The sequence below is a fragment of the Buteo buteo genome, chromosome 9 (genome assembly GCF_964188355.1).
Source record: "Buteo buteo chromosome 9, bButBut1.hap1.1, whole genome shotgun sequence".
NCBI classification, from domain to species: Eukaryota; Metazoa; Chordata; class Aves; order Accipitriformes; family Accipitridae; genus Buteo; species Buteo buteo.
In genome coordinates this window covers 849,621-866,114 of record NC_134179.1, presented here as the reverse complement: position 1 = coordinate 866,114, position 16,494 = coordinate 849,621, and the positions used below count along the sequence as shown (strand labels likewise).

Below are 16,494 nucleotides of genomic sequence, written 5' to 3'. Positions count from 1 at the left end.
CAAGTACAGAAAAAAAAAGGGAAAAGAAAAAATGCAAAGGGGTAGTGTGCTAATTATCACATAATAGGTCAGTAACAGGGCTAAATCAACAGGGGTCAATTCAAATGTGCCAGGTTACTAGACTTCTTATTTCAAAGAAACAGCTGCACACTGGGAAAAGTAACTTTAAAAGTTGAATCTGGTAAGAATTGTATACATGTCTTCCCTCATTAAGAGCTTCAACAGTGCAAAAGCTTCTCCAAGAGAAAGCTACACCAACACAAAAAGCACTATCAGAACTAAACTATTAATGCTCTGAAGTCACAAGCACTTACAAGAAAAACACCAGTTACCCAAGCCTCCCTAAGCTAAGGTTCAGGCAGAGCAACACAGCAATCTCACTCAATCTTTTTCCAACATCTTTCTTTCTATGTTTTCTTATATTTTACTTACAACAAAATTAAGTCCACATGCTCAAACCATTCCCCAACATATAAAAATTATACTTACTTTAAAATAAATTTATACTAAAGTATTAAAAAAGTGGGGTTTAGTTACCTTACAGTAAAAGCAGCAAACAACTTTTCTTCTTTTCTTTTTCTTAGCCATTGCTTTCACATACGTATTTCTTCCTAGCTTGATTAGTCAGCTTTTCCTCCAACATTTTCCATCACCATTTATTACATATACATTAAAATACAAAATTAAAAAAAATATAAAAACCTTCAAACTCATAAACCATTGACTTTTTTTCTACCATATTTCCTATACCTAAAAAAATCAACCATCCTTCTCTCCTGCTTTTCGACTTGTGTTCAGACCCTCCCTGTTTAATCTCATACACTCCACACCTGTGTTCAGACCCTCCCTGTGTAATCTCATATGCTTCACACCTGTGATTCATAGATAAGCTTTACTTGCCAATTTTCCAATCTCACAGCTGGGAAATTAAAGCATGGTGTTTCACTGGCAGGTTTTTCAGAGGAAATAGAATAAAACCCAGCATTGTTGATTCTCCTCTGTTCTGTTAGAGGGGGGTCTGAGCTCTGGAGGTGTGGAGAAGTTATTGTTTCCTTACAATGCTTCTGTGTTTTATTGGATTAGTTGGTAATGTTTTAGTTGAGGGAATGCTTTCTTTTTTGGGAAAGCTCTGTAAGGGCTTCACTTAAAAAGAAAAGCCTTTTATTGTGAAAGTATTTAAAGTTTTTGGTGTTAATGAAGATGAAAGCTTGTAGATTTTGATCTGGTTTGGCTTCTACTGTAGAAGCAATAGTATGATCTAAGTAGCTTATGTTGTGCTCAGTTCCTAGCTATTGTAACAACAGCCTTTAGTCAATAAAGATTTAAAATGTTTCTTTGTATGAGGAACTCTTTACTTTTGTTCCTCAAAGTATAAATGCAGACTAAGTTATGTGCTTACATATAAAATAAGATCATCCAAAAAAGTAGTAAGCATATTTTCTTGTAGAACAAACAAAAATAAATATTGGAGTAACAAGCTGTGTGGACTGAGGCACTTCAGATTAGCTAGAGCTTTAAGGAGCTTCTTGTTTGTGTTTCTCAGATATAGTTACTGACAGTGTGAGTGCTAAGGGTTGTTGAAGTGATACTTTTAACTAATATTAAATGACTAATAGTACTTTCATGATCAATTATTGAAGCCTACTTGAGAGATGAGAGCTTCTTAAAGAACAACTGATTTATAAGTCAATATCCAAGTCCTGACGTATAAAGTAACCTTTCCACGAGTGGCTTATTGTGGAAAGAAATCTGTGTGAAGGGTTTTATTTTTTACGCTAATACTCCTTGTTGTCTGTTTTGGGTTTTCTCGTTCAGAGACTGGATTCTTTGTGTGGTTTGCCTTTGCTTTGTCAGAGTGGTTTTTTTGTGCTTTTTTCAGTTGCAAAGCCAGAAGCGGAACAGAGCATGGTTTTGCTCGAGAGATTCAATGTGCTCATCTGGCTCTCCTGGTGGATGAACCCTGTTCTACTGGCTGTATCAATAAGCTCCTGAAATAATTTAAACTGTGTGAGAGAAATTTGTATTGGGAGTCTCGGAGAACAGACTTAATAAAGATCAGTGCAAGAGGGTAGCTGTGTAGCAATAGTTTGTGTTACTGCTATGTAATAACAGTTCTGGAAGAACATAGGGCTTCTGGATATGTTTTGGGGGATGGGTGTGTTAGAGCTGTTGTTGCTGGGCATATGCAGCACATTTAGAGTTGAGAAGATAGCGTGCATCTCTGCAGCAATGGTGGGCAGCTACATCTTGAGGAGCTGGTTCCCTGGAGGAGGAAGAGCAGCAAGGGGAAAGGAATAACCTGATACAGAAAAATATGGCCTTAAGAAAGGATCCCCCCATGTGTTTTTACTAGTTGAGGTGCAAGAACAAGCTAACAAGTGTGGGGCAGGCTCCTGGCACATGCAGGTTTAAGACAGCATGTTTTCCTGAAAGGGGTAACTCATGCGAATGTGAAAGGGGCTGAAACTGCGACAGCAGCAGGGAAGGCCGCAAAAAAGCTGGTCTGTGGCCCGTGAGGATTTCTACAGCTTTTTGTATACAAGTATTTTAACCTGAACCTACCCCAGACTTAAAAGTGGGGCCTGTCAACAGCAGTACAGGAATCTTGAAAACTAAACTCGGTTTATAAAGGTTGTTTGAAGCCTTTTTGCTTAATGCTTATGATATCAAACATCACTTTCTCTCTTGCGCTATTCTCCCTGCTGAGGAGTGCTTAATGCGTATCTCCCATGCTGTGCTAGCGTTGTATAGTACCAGGTGAAAGCATTCACAAGCTGACTAGAAGCATTTGCCCTTTCTGGAAAAATAATGTTCTGTAGATATGATCTATTTCCCCCAGACACAATCAGCAAAGGCTTTAAGAGGATATGCTGGTGCGAGTGGCACGGGTGTCCTTATATGTACTTACACCAGCCCTCACCAGCCTCTTGCTGGAACTCTTACGCAAACAAGTGAGATGCCCTTGCCATAATAGGTGTGAACACCAGAGGGAGAATCCCCACTGAACCCCAAAGCATAACTTGCTCTTGAGGAGCTTCCTGAAGGGGCTGAATGTAATGTGAGAGCAGGCTGTGGAATGGCTTGTCCAAGATGAAGAGGAGATTTTGCATGCATGGCCTCCTCTCATTTTCCACATCCCCCTCCTCCTCTGCATACATCCCTCAAACATCCCAGCTCTGTGGTTTTCAGTGGAGGCTGGGCAGTGAGTGCAGGGTGACAACGCTTCTCTCTGTCTTGGTTTCTGATGCATTGATTCTATTAAAGCAGAGCAGTATGCTGGATATTTACAGCATAGCTTGGGATGTCTTCTGTCAGACTTGTAATGCAGAGAGACAAGCTCAGTGCTGCTTGGCTTCTGGAGAGTGGGGGAAGGGATTAAATGCACTTTTCTCCATTGATTTATGTCCTGCACTGAAAATCAATGATGTTCTCTCAGATCCACTCAACTGTTTGAAAACTAGCAGTCGGTTTGGTCAAGTGTGTGGGGAAAAGTTCTGAAGGAATTGGCTCTTACAATATGGGTGGATGGGATAGATACGGCTGCTCTGTAGGAACTGTTATATTCACCTGATAATGATTGCTTTTGTATCATCAGTCTGTATTAGCTGAATATGCTGTCTAAAACACTTTCTCGCTGCTACAGAGAGAACAGCTGTTTTGGAGAGGAGGAGCCAAATGCTGTTTTTGTTTCTATCTAAGGCTCGGAGGGCCAAATGAAACTTTAATGAAACAGAATGCAGAAGGATAATTTTCATCCATGTTATTTCTCTCTGATGCGATCTGCCTGAATCTAGGGTCCAATTTTGCCCAGGGTAGCAGTGTTTCTTGTCTTCAGTAAATGCTCGAAAAGCTTATACTCTAATGAGGAGCTAAGGTACTGAATTCCTAGAGAGCTTCTAAGCATAGTGCCTCTCATTGTGGACTTCATGAAGATTGCTGTATTTGTTTTCAAGAAGAGGGAGAGCAGCATACTATCCCTGTTTTTACAATGGAGGTATATAGAAACTATGTGTAGATGGGGTTACACAGGGAGCTAATGAGAGAGCTTGAAACTGAAGTCTGATGTCTCAAACTGCGGGCTGGCAGCCTTGCATATGGCCTGCTCGTTCTCTTAGGTCTTAGAAATACTTGCATAAGTATTCCTAAAGGAAAGGACTTTTGTTCTGTCTTCCAAAGCTTTCCTCCATCCCCAAATTGCACAAGATGGGTAAATTTGTTTGATTTGCACTCAGCTGTTTATGATGGACATTTCTTTGTGAGTATGCCTATTTTTTAGAAAAATATGCAGTTACTGCTTATGTAGATGCACCTTAGCAGACTTCAACTAACTAGCTGGGGTTCTGGTATCTGCATAGCTGTGGCAATACCTAGATCAGCACAGGATAGCCACCCAAATGCTTACTCAGCTTCTGGAATGGTTTTATAGCTGCTGTAGTGTTTCAGGTAGCCAGTGTTACTCTACTGTTACTATCAAAATAGGCTAGCTGGCAGTGCTTTGCTTTTCTGGAAAGCAGATGTATTTAGGGCATATGGATATAAAGGTGTAAGCATGACCTGTATATGTGTAAAGTGCAATAGATCAGAACAGTTGTGTATATGCTCACATGTATAACATCACTGTTTGCACAGCCTTGCTGTGAGCAGTGAGATTTAGACGTGTTTTACTAAAAAATAAAAAAGTTCTGGCTGGTTCAGCTCAGTAGATGGTCAAAGTCATCTTCTGTGAACTCTACTCTCTACCACATTTGATCCTTCTTACAGATACTGAGAGATTTGTCTTCACTGCTGTGATGACAGAAATGGAGTAGAGTAACTAAGCTAGTTTTAAAAACTTGCTCACTTGCTAGCTGCACTAGGGTGAAGCTGAAGATGGGCTGTAAATGTCTCTCAAGCTGCCTTAAAATGGCCTTTGGGAATGAGTTATAAGTTACATCCTATAGCAGTCACTAAATGTAGACAACCAATTTCTGCTTGACTTGGCTTTTTCTCTCATCACTGAAGCACAGATAAATGCAAAATTCAATCAATTTTTAGGAATCTTTTCTCTCCTAGAAATTAAAAAAGAAAACCATTAAGCAAATGGAGAAAGTATTCCAGTAAGACTAAAAGCTTTAATTCTGCAATTTACTAGCTACAAAAGAGAATAAAGATAATGTATACATGTGAGTGTGTTTATGGTTCTGAAGAGCATGTGTGCTTTTTTCCGAAGAGTCCCTCTAGCCCTTGAGTGACGAATCTGATTTTTTTCCGTGCTGGATTTTTACTGCCTACAAACTTAACTGTTTTGACACTAGAGAAATCCTCTTGTTTCTCCTTCAAAGGTAAGTGTGTATATATATATATTATTGCTAGAAATTAACTGTACCTCACCCACATGACTGGTCTTCACTATTAATCCCAGCTGATGATAGGGAGGGGCTCTTCTGGGAGGCAGCCATGTGGTGAACATTGAGCACAGTGTTTTCCCCTGCTTCTCTCCTTTTCAGACAAGCAAAATTGTTCTATGCTGCCGTAGATGTGAACTCCTTGCTGCGCTGCCTCTGTCTCTTCTTTTCCAGAAACTCAAGGGCCTGAATTACCAGCTGCAGAGGTCTAAAAGCTCTCACTGAATCTGGATGGAATATGGACAAGGAGATGAATAGCAGAAGGGAAGAAAGAGTGAAGTTGGTTATTTTTCTGGCACATGGATGCAATTACACTCAGTGCATTCCAGAGGCGTTCCTTTGAATCCTGTGCAGGTCTGCCTGCTGTTCCTGGGAGAAAGGAAGAAAAAGGGAGGAAAAGTCCCTCTTGCTTGGAGACGGAATGTCTGCACTTTCAATTCTCTTTTTAGGTAGGTTGGCTTTTTGGTTTTGTTAGTGTTTTTAATCAAACTTCCACGCGCCCTCTCTGCGTGACTGAAATTCATTTCTGATGAGCTAGAGAAAGGGATTTGTAAAGAAAAAACTTTTATGGAAAACTCCAATTTCAGTGTCGTTTGGGTTCTGATTATTTTCTTCTTGCTTTATTAGCAGGTTGATAGCCAGAGATCTTTTAATATCTGGATTCATTTTTTAGAAGTGGTGGTTAGACAGACTCCTTTTGGAATGTATGTCTCTTGTTTAAAGAGGGCAGCGCTTTTAAGCAATGAACTAGCAAGGGGCTCGAACCTCTTTGGCAAAACAAGGTGAACAAAATGTCTTTGTTTCGGGCATAGTGTCAAATTTGTTTAACTCTGTTTTGATTTGCTTGGGCATTTAACATTCAGATTTTAAAATAAAAAGGGGTTATTGTTTCCAATTGATGCCTAAGATTAGAAACAGATGTGTTGAAGTGCAGGAGGGAGGAGTTGGGGGAAAGGATGGGAGAAGGGAGATAAAGGGGGAAGGCAAGAAATGGGAAGAAAGAGGGCTGCTGAAACAAGGGAAAGAAAAGAGGTAGACATTGACTGTTGATAGGAGAGGAGCGGAGAGTGGGAAAGGAGATGTTAAAGACATTAAAGGACAGTGAAGGCAGAAGGGCTGAAGAGAGCTGTTTGTTAAAGCCATAGACTATGGAGAAAAGAGTTTGCAGCCCTGGGGTCTTCGAGGGAGCTTGCCTACAAGACTGACTCAGAAGCAGCCTGGGTTTCTGCATCTCCAGAGGCACTGTAATGTGATGAGTGAGCTTCTGTCTCCATTCTGCTTGCCAGTTCTGCCTGCTGACAGGCAGACAGCCTTGAAATCTGTTGTGGTTGGGCAAAGGCTGTGATTCCTGGGTCTTCCTGTCCCCTAGGAACCTGGGTACAGGTGTGAAAAAGTGCATTGGTCTTTAATTCCCTAGGAAGAGTTGAGCCCCGCACTGTGGTGGACTGATGTGGCTGGGCACAGGTAGAATAGAGGTTTTGGACACCTATAAAAAAGGTGGCAGGGACAGCTCTGCTCCTTAAGGGTCACAGGTGTGGAACATGGACTAGCCAGATTTTGAGATATCTGAAAGATAGGCGGCATTTGTAAAACTGCTGAATAAATTGTAGAAGAGGTTTTTGCTCTAGGGATTGCTGTTAGCAAAGGTTTTATCTGTAGGAATGTGGCAGTGGGCTTGGACATGCTGTGGAATCTGCAGGGGAGTACAGGCAGCAGTTTGTCCCCCTTGAACATTTGCTTTGGCCATTTTTGTCTCAGTATGGTGGAGACAGCATTTAAAGAAGACTCCAGGAGATGCGACAGCAAGGTTAGGAAGAACAGCTAGGCTTCTGCTAGAGGTGTCTGGGCTGGGTCAGCCCTGCAGAAATGGCCAGGAAAGCAGCTCTGTGGAAATTAGGAGACAGAAGGATAGGTTGCTTACCTCACTCATGGAGACAAATGGTAACTGCAGTCTTTGGTCCACCAAACCTATTCAGCTGCTGAATATTCCCACGAGTTGAAGGCCTGGAGCAAAAGGAATAAGCTGTTGCTTCAGAAAAGGTGCTTTTGGCTGTAATGTAATGACAATTTACCTTTGTGTGACTAGTGCTGCTTTTATCTATAAAACACAATGGGCTTTATCATTGTTATTCTTATGTCTTTGGCATCTAGGCATCTCCACTATGCTAGTAACACATAAACACAAAATAAAAGACAGTCCCTGCCATCAACAGCTTATGCCCTCACCCATGAGGTGAGTTTCTCAGCCTCTCTGTGGGAGTTGTCCAAGCACTGGTGAGCAGAGGACAAGTGGCTTCCCAAAGCTCACAGCAAAACCTGGCATGTTTTGTTTCCTGGTACTAATTAGTCATTGAACTGCTGTTTGTCTTGCCCATGCTTTACCTGTCTTGTCAACAGATAACTTGGTCTTCCTGCTCTGTGTCCAGCTTCCTTCACCAATATTAGAAGCATGTCCCAGGGAAAAGGAAGTATTGTGGTTCCCTGTTCCTAGATCATCCTGAAAACAAGGAGGTTGGGGGAGCCTCATTTGCTAGCTAGAGAAAGCCTAATTGATTTTCTGCAGTAAAAAGGTATAGAAGTGCCAATGATGGCCTGCTTTTCTTGCTGATAAAGTGAGAGACTAGTGTAGAAAAAGGGGGTTAGAGAAGCCAAGCAAACTTGAAAGGAAGGTTGCCTGGTTAAGCTTTTCATTCTTAAACATAGTAATAGCATGGCTAATATATACAGTCCTTGTCTTTTACGCTGTGTACTTCTCTGGGGCAAGTGAACAGCTGTGTGAGGAGACAGGAAACAGGAGCCAATTAGTTTTAAGGAAACTTTTAAAACAAGACAAGATGAAAGACTTTCCTAAGTGTGGGCAAGAGCATGACCATGACCATGCTTACTTCCCTAGTAAAGGCTAGGTAAATGAAGCAGGAAGGTGTGAGGAGTGGAATGTGATGCATGCTAATGTGTATGCCTACATGTAAGTGTGACACCTGATTCTCATCTCAGTCTACAGCTGGTCAAAATTGTTTCAGACTCCTTGTATAACATGCTGCACTCAAAAATCAAAAGGGAAATTTCCAAGGGAAATATCTGTGATTCTTCTCTTCTGAGTGTAAAAACTTCATAATAGAATGTTGCATTCCTCAGCCAGTAAAAACTAGCAAATGCTTTAATTTAAATGGTTTACTGAATTGGCTTAAATTTTCAGGTGCTAGAAGTCTCCTTTGCCTTCTTTCACACCCTCCAAGTCAATTTTGAATATTTTTAATGAGCCTTCCATTAAAGTAAAAAGCTAATTTTCTTGTAATCAAATATGTTCGCATGGGTAATGCTTGTATGCTTGGTTTTGACACTGCTATTACATGCTTTTTCTTCACTTGTTGGCTAGTGTATGTGCTCTCCCCTTCAGAAACAGATGGGTTCAAGATTCAAAGCAGTAGATGTGCCAAGCCAAAGCAGTCATCCAGCTTTCTGGTGTCCTGCATTGGCAGTGAACTGTTACATTAGTGTTAGGGGTTGCTCACCGCAATGCACATTGAGTCTGACTTAACAATTGTCTGACAAAGATGTGTTCAGTGTGTTAGAATTGGTATGTTATAGGGGGGTGGTGTTGCTTGAGTGGGTGCAGCTGTAATAGTAAAAGTACCTTTTGTACTAAAGTTGCTGAGCTCTGCCCTCTAAGCTCTGAGGTCAATGACTCTCTTACAGCACTGTCCCAGGGGTATACAGTCGCTGCACTGAACACCAAGACTCTGATTGTCTCACTGCGCTGGGAAAAAGGTTATGGCGCAGATCCTTCCAGTGCCTGTTGGCATGAGCAATTGGGTCTGACAGCATGCGTTTGCCTAGGTATTCACCAGACTTCTAGCTTGAAAATCTGTGATGATATGGAAGCAGCTCTGCAGCATTCAGCGGTGGTAGGTCAGCCTGAGGCTGTGCTCTAGTGTGCTGACTCTGGCCTTGTCTTCTGCTTTAAAAGCACAGGCAACCTGCAGTGTGCCCTATCGCATCTCCTTGAGTTCCTTCTCCTTAAACCCTTGCAATGCTACACTCCAGCGAAGCCAAGAACCACTGCAGTGTTTTTTTTTTAAAAAAAAACGCACTCCTGCTCCTAGTGAGGTTACTGGGAAGTTTTACATTTTAATGGAATGCTTCTGCCTGGAACTAGTAAAAAGCAAGGGAGACTGTTTTAAGCAACCTGAAAACTAAGCTGATGGATCTTACAGTTCTGCTGATTTTCCAGGTATTTCCTGAATTTCTCAGCAGTAACCAACAGTATATAATATACTTGCTATTTGCTAGTTTTCTCGTTGCTCCTTCTCTCTTGCTTTTGCCTGTTTGCTTCATGATGTACTTAGAAGCTTGGTGGGACAAGGATTTTGCCCCATGTTTTTACAGCACTTAACAAAAACAAAGCCTTGGCTCAGGAGTGGAGTACAAAAAGAAGAATCTGTAGCTGTGAAAAGGGCTTTTGTATGTGATTTTGATCTGCGGATTTTACTTTCTCTTTGAGTCACTGGATTCTGAAGGAATGCAGGTAACTTCTTGGTGTATTTAGCTCAAAAGACCATTTTCCCAAGGACAGCTTCATATAATTGACGATGTTGCTGTCATGAAAACTCCAAAAGCAGTCAACAAAACATCAACTGTATGCAAGATTCAGCCTGTTACAGTAGTGTGAATTTAGTTCTAGGACAGAGGAAAGAGCTCTTTAATAGAACACTTCTCTAGGAATACCTAAGGAAAGGGAGCAAAGAAAAGCAGTGTTTCCATTTGGCACTCCAGGGGGAATTCAAAGGAGCTAGACATAATTAAGTGAGTTGCTATCTGGCGGGATATCAGAGTTAACACTGCTTGTGAGACACTAAAATTCTTCTAAAGCCAGGGATGGTTTGCATCAAATATTTTCTGTCAAGACACTTTGTAGTGCTTTGTTTTATATGGAATAGTTTGGATTTTTAGCATCTAATTTTAAAAATTATTTGGGGGGTTACTTTTATCCTTTTTGTTTTTCTGTTTTACCATGAGGAAGAAAAGGAGGAAAAAAGGTAACCTTCCAGAGTAAGGAAAAGCAGCATGCCAAAGTTGAGTTGAAATCCTGAAGATGAATTCATTTTATGGGAAATAGAGCTGAGGGGGGAGGCAACTTTTCTGAATTTCCCATGGAAAGCAACTGGCGTTTTGCCTTTGTGCCCATCCTGGACCTTGTCTCCTCCATGTAGAATTAGTGGTCTGTTTCTCTGTGGTACTCTGGCCTACTTTAGAAGAACATTTTGTGTAAGAGCAGCACAAGCTTCCCAGAAGTGTCATTGCACAACTGGCTTGGAGATATCCTGGTGTTTATCCTCAGGATCACAACAAATGCCCCTGTTTTCCTCAAGGCAAATACAGGACTTTATAGGGAATTTAGCAAGTTTGCAATCTGGGATTTGTTTGAATTTTCAGGAGCTGCCTGAAAAGAAATGTAAACAGTCACTCTGACAAAGCCTTGTGTGTATTTGAAAAATCTTTTGTGTGTAAGTGTGCTTCCTACACCATACTAAATGATGGCAAGTATGTGTCTAGTACCAATGAGGTGGGGTGCTGCAAGCTGCTTTCTGTGCCTTTTCTCCTCAGAAATAGACCCTGCGGCCTTAGTCAAACTATAACTTGGATTTCTAGCTAGATCAGTCCCCTCTGTTGGCCAAGAAAGTAGTCATTGCTTGTGTATCTGTAATGTATTTTATACACTTGCAGAGAAAGCTTGGCTCGTGTGCGCACAATATTGTGCGTATCTTGCATGCACTAATGTGTTGCAAAAGAGGCTACTTTGGGTGCAGTGGGAACTTAGCGGTGCCCTGTCTAAAAGATGAATGGGTCTTTTTTTTTTTTCCTTCCCAAAAGCTGTTTCTTCATCTGTTTTTAGAAATGGTTAGTTTACAGAAGCAGCCCAGCAAAAAGCCAAGGGTGAAGTCAGGTCACTGAGGTCTGTGAATAGACACTCAAATGACAGGATAGTGGAGGATGCAGAAATGGCTGTGCAGGAAGCACAACAATGGAAAATGTGTGAAGTGATGGAAAGTCAACAGAAGTGAGGAGGGTGAATTTCTGTCTTGTTCATTTCTTAGACTCTCTTCTCCCTTCAATCTGCTGCTTCAGTATTGCTGAGTGGAATAATAGCCCACCTCTGCCAGCCAGGAGTTCAAACCTTGCCTAAAATATGCTCTTCCCTGGACAGAATACAGAGAAGGTGTATGGAATAGTGACTGGGAGCTCTAGCAGTGGGTTAGCAACCCAGAATAAAGCTGATCTTTTTTCCCCAGAAGCTCACGAAGTGCTACAAAAAACAACTAGGCAATGTGAGGAGGATGGGTACTGCCCTGCCTCAGCGAAGCACCATTGCTAGGCTTTTCTTAAGCCGCTTTTTTGGTACCTTGGTTTCTTTATGCGACTCATTAGGTAGATCTATCTTTTCTGTGTTGCAAAGAGGACTGAGCAATTGTAAGATGCATTGAAGGTGGTGAATGTGATAGAAGGTCATGAAAAGAGTCCTGTCCTCATCTGCTCCTTCATCTTCTTTAGGAAAGCATTTGGCAGTTTAACAAGGCAAATGTTGTAACTCAGCATTTCTCTTAATGGGCCAGACCCAGATTCATGATGTCAGAACTGCTGTCCTACAAGAATCAATATACATTACAGTATATTTTCAGCCTCTCTCTTCTCCTGTGTAGCTGACATCCATTTTTGTGGCTGGAAAATGAGTATGAAGCCTTAGTGTATGTGACTTGTTCCTGACTGACTAGGTAGAAAGGTTGAAGTTCAGCTTAGTGCCTGCAGTTTAATTGCCTTTGGTAGGAAAAGGTCAGTGAAAATTTTGTTGTGCTTATAATATGCACTGGCAGAAGAGAGGCTGCTCTCCTGTAAACAGTCTTTTGAAATGGAGCGTGCACAGTTAGAGGCAACTGATGACCATGACTAGACTGCATTTGGTCTACCATAATGCTGCACTGCTGCTACTTTTGTAGCATGCTTTATGATGTGTCCCACCTACATAAAGCTTTGGGTAACTCAGTCCAGCAGGGCCATAATGGATAGAGAATTATATAAAGCCCAACTAACAGAGGAGGAAGCCAAGACACGGGTGGGCACACACTGCCTAAAGGTAAAGTAGCGGTTATGTTACGTGTCTAGAATCCATGCAGCTCTGACTTAAAGCTGTTTTCCTTTTAACATGTCCTCAAATGTGGGTAGTAGTACTGATGGGCAGATCATTGACAAATAGCTGAGTCCATCAGCTACAATTTATCGACCCGAGGCCCTTCAGCTGGAGGGATGACTTCTAAGCAATGGGAAGGTTTGACTTATCCTTACTTTATAATATGATACCTGCTAAAGTATTCATGGCTTTTTAGTACCGATGTGCTGAGAAACTCCACTTACAGTGTGAATGACTGCTATGTTTACCAGAAGAGCCCTCGTATAAAGGAAATTCTGGGCTGTGTGCTTAGTCTCTGAATTACTTTGTTCTGCATATGAAAGAGGAAAACCCAGTTTTTTTCTAGCTAGCATATACCTATGGAGTAATCACTTGTAGTTAAGGTGTCTATTGCACTGAGCTGCTTGGCAGAGCAGAACCTGGAAGCCAGCTAACACTAAATGGTAGGTGGGAGTCCCCTGTCCTTCCCTGTGGCTTTTGACAAAGGGGAGTATTTTTATGTCTGTCTTAAAGCATGAGCACCAGCATTCACTCAAAAATTGAACTGCTCCTTATAATCTTTTAACTGGCAGCAGTGGCATAGTAACTCTAACAACATTGTACTCTTATCAGTGGAAATGCCTCTCAAAGGCTGCTTTGTAGGGGGAAGTGGTGTGCTTTGCTGGAGTATCTGAAGGTAAAAAAAAGCAACAGCTCAGCAAAGCATTAGGGAGTGGTCAGTGCATGGGTTGGGAATCTGGATGCAGTTCCCTGCTCTGTTCTAGATCTTGGCAAGTTAATGTTGGTCCCTCTGTAGCTCTTTTTCCACTGCCTTGTGCCTTCTACTCTTTGGCTTTAAGTTCTTTTGAGCAGAGACTGTCTTTCCCTATGTGCCTGGATGGCATTTAGTGCAAACTGGGCTAGTAAGAGGCCTTTCCAGAACTGGACTGTGGGGAAAAAAAAAAAAAAGAAAAGAGTGACTCCATTCCCTTCCCCTCTTTGTGCCTCAGCAAAAATACTAGAATTAGGTGGTTTTCCAGTATTTGGAATATTTGAGATGCATGCTGGCTGAATCTCATAGCTCAGACTGCTTAAGCTATTTCTTTGTTTCTTAAAGGCTTGATAAAATTTTAAAAGCCATAGAAATGTTTAATATAGATATGAACCTTTATCTGGAGGGTAGGGCTGCAGAGTGCCAGGAAATGGTGGGGTGGTTTTGTGTGTGCAGGGGAAGTCTTTCATATAACACAGCAAGCCTTGAATATTGAACTAAACCACAGTCAGGCACTTCTTTTGTTTAAATAAAAAAATAAAAAAAAAATATTGCAGGGTTTTCAACCTTGAAGGCAAATCACTTTATGACTTCATTGTTTAAATTTAGGTTTTGTTTTGCGGGGGGATCGTTAGACTTGAAGCAAAAGCCTTATAGCCCAGGGACTGTCACTTCTGATTACTTCCAGTGACACTTCCAATTATTTCCAATCACAATTCCAGGGACAAGAGGAAAAAGGAGCCATGTTCTCCAACATCAGGGCTTTTTTTTCTGAACAAAGGACCATTTATCAAACCTTTGCAGAAAAAGGTGCAGAGCCAGATTTGGAACTCTGCTATGGGAGGGTAATTCCAGAGCAAATCTGCTGAAGTGAGACTTGAGGCCTGTGTCTGGCAGAGTGCTGGGAATCCTGCGGTACATCCTGCCTTGTTGAGTAATATTAAGGAAATTGCTTCATTTTCCCCAGGCATTAACTGGCAGTAGGACTCATTTCAGTGCAGGAACACGCAGCTTCAGTGAACGTCTGCTAAATGCTCTGTGGATGTTGTAAGACATGAGCATGCAAAAGTACTGCTCATGGAAAGGAAGCAGCTTAGTGTGCTCAAAATGGGAAATGAGTTTGCTGAGGGAACTTGACTGACTTTAGGTACACGAAGTGAAGAATTTGGTGCAGTGTGTTTTAGCCGGTGGTGAGCCTATGAGCTATTGTATCCTTCAGAAAATGAAGCAACACGTGATTGCCAGTGGAAGTCAGAGCACTACCTAATTTTCAGATGTCTCTGGTAGCATTACTTCAAACTGCTCAAGTGTAAAAACAGTCTTAAAATGGTGTCACAGCTTTCAATCACACTTAGTGAAGCCTTCATTTCCTTAGTCATACTGCACTAGGCTGTGATTGAAGTTGGGCCTGCTGAGTGTAGGGGTTATTATTAGCAGCTGCTTGCTCTCTTTGCTTTATAGTAGTTCTTGAAGGCCCCAGCTAAGATCAGGGCTCTGCAAACACTGGGGAGACTGTTTCACATTGATGTAGATGACAAGCAGCAGACCTGGTCTGATGTTAGGAGCCAGATGTTTAGGAACCTGAGTCAATTTACAATGGGAGTTGCATGCTGGACCTCAGCAGATTCTGAAAGTAGCATCAAATGAATGCGTAGTTTCATGGGGTGACAGGATCCCTGACCCTCTACTTTTTAAAGTGGAAATGATATGTATCAGTGATCTAGCCGAATGAAGTTCTGGTGATTACTTATTACTGCCATAAATAACCCGTTGTTCCTCAAGTGCTGGTAGTGTTCCTCATGTTGTGTGTTTATTCTGGTCTGCCTGGGGTTGGATGTCATGGCAAGCTGCCTGTGCCAGCTTCATCTGTTTTCCTGTAGACACCTAGTGTGTCTTTTTGTAGAATTGATGCTGCTGTAACATACAAACACTGGGTATTTGCCACTTGAGCACAAAGCAGACCACATGCATTTTGTCAGCAAAGCTCAGAAACTCAATTCCACATAAGTAGTTTGGCATTATGCTTGTTCTGAGACCTTCAAAGTATTCCTGGTCATCAGTTCTGGTTTTGTGGCATTTTCTTTTTCAGTTGCCTAGAGTAGGTTGATTCCATTACAGGCACCGATCACAAAATGTGACTGAAGTGGCACTTGCAGAGAGCTTGATGCTAATGCCCTAGGAGTCTCAGCATTTCACATAAGGAACTGTTTTACTCAATCCATCCAATCTGGATGGATGTTTCCGCAGTACAGCTTTGTCTTGTTCTAATGTGGTCTGCGCTGTGGGCAAAACCCCTCTTCATTTCCATTGTTTCAAGCTCTTGCTTGGAGACAAAGGCGAATTTTAACCAGGCAAAGCATAGCTTTTATGTTGACAAATGCTGTGATTTTTAATTTCTTTTCCAAAGGGGAATTTTAAGCAATTGTGAGTGTTTTCCGGCCAAAGCAGCATTCAGGATGTCTAGATTCTACTCTTGGTTTGGCCGGTGACTCAGTGATTTAGTAATTCAGGCTCCATTTTTAAGTATCTGTTAGTTTTGAGTGTCTCCATTTCAAGTGTTATAAAGGGTCAGTGCTTCTGAAAATGCAAGTCTAGGGATACATGAGCTTGGTCACACCAACTATGTGTTGCTGTCAAGTGTCCCTTAAGCAATCAAAGTTTTGGAGGTGCATTTGAAAATGCTGGTTTCAACTGCTTTGTGCCTCAGCTGCTGTTCTGCAGAGTAAGTGTAAGAGCACTCAGAAATATAGCAACCTTTCCCTCCTGAACTGTGAAGTGCTTTGAAATCAGTGTAGAAATGGAGCTGCAAAGTCCAAAGTGATAGTCTGTTAAGACATGTCAGGCACTAGTTTAATGGGTGAAGAGTCTTCCCATCAGTGCCACTCAGCGTGGCAAATGGATCCCAGCTTATCTGGCTTTGTCGGACCTCCTTCCATTTGCCCCAAGGCTACCCCTGGAGTAAACAGAAGAGACTATTCTGCAGCTGTTAGTTAATTCAGACCTAATATGACCTAGTTCAAGAGAAGTTCAAAACTCTGAGCTTCTCTGCTCTGGAGCTAATGATCCTGCATTGCACAATACTTTTCCCTCTAATTACTTGAGCTTGCATCTTTTTCCTATTTAGTAATGCCCTGGGCATGTTGCTTCCATTGTGGGATAGCAATGAATACATACCC

General features: G+C 41.7%; 1 protein-coding gene across 1 annotated transcript in view; it reads left to right on the top strand.

The window, feature by feature from the left end:
- Positions 1–5,439: 5,439 nt before the first annotated feature.
- CLMP (CXADR like cell adhesion molecule) overlaps positions 5,440–16,494 on the top strand; it is a 44,838-nt gene continuing 33,783 nt past the window's right edge. The window contains exon 1 of the mRNA XM_075034822.1: positions 5,440–5,833. Coding sequence (XP_074890923.1) covers positions 5,806–5,833 — 28 coding nt within the window. The 5' untranslated portion in view covers positions 5,440–5,805. The remainder of the gene's footprint in view (positions 5,834–16,494) is intronic.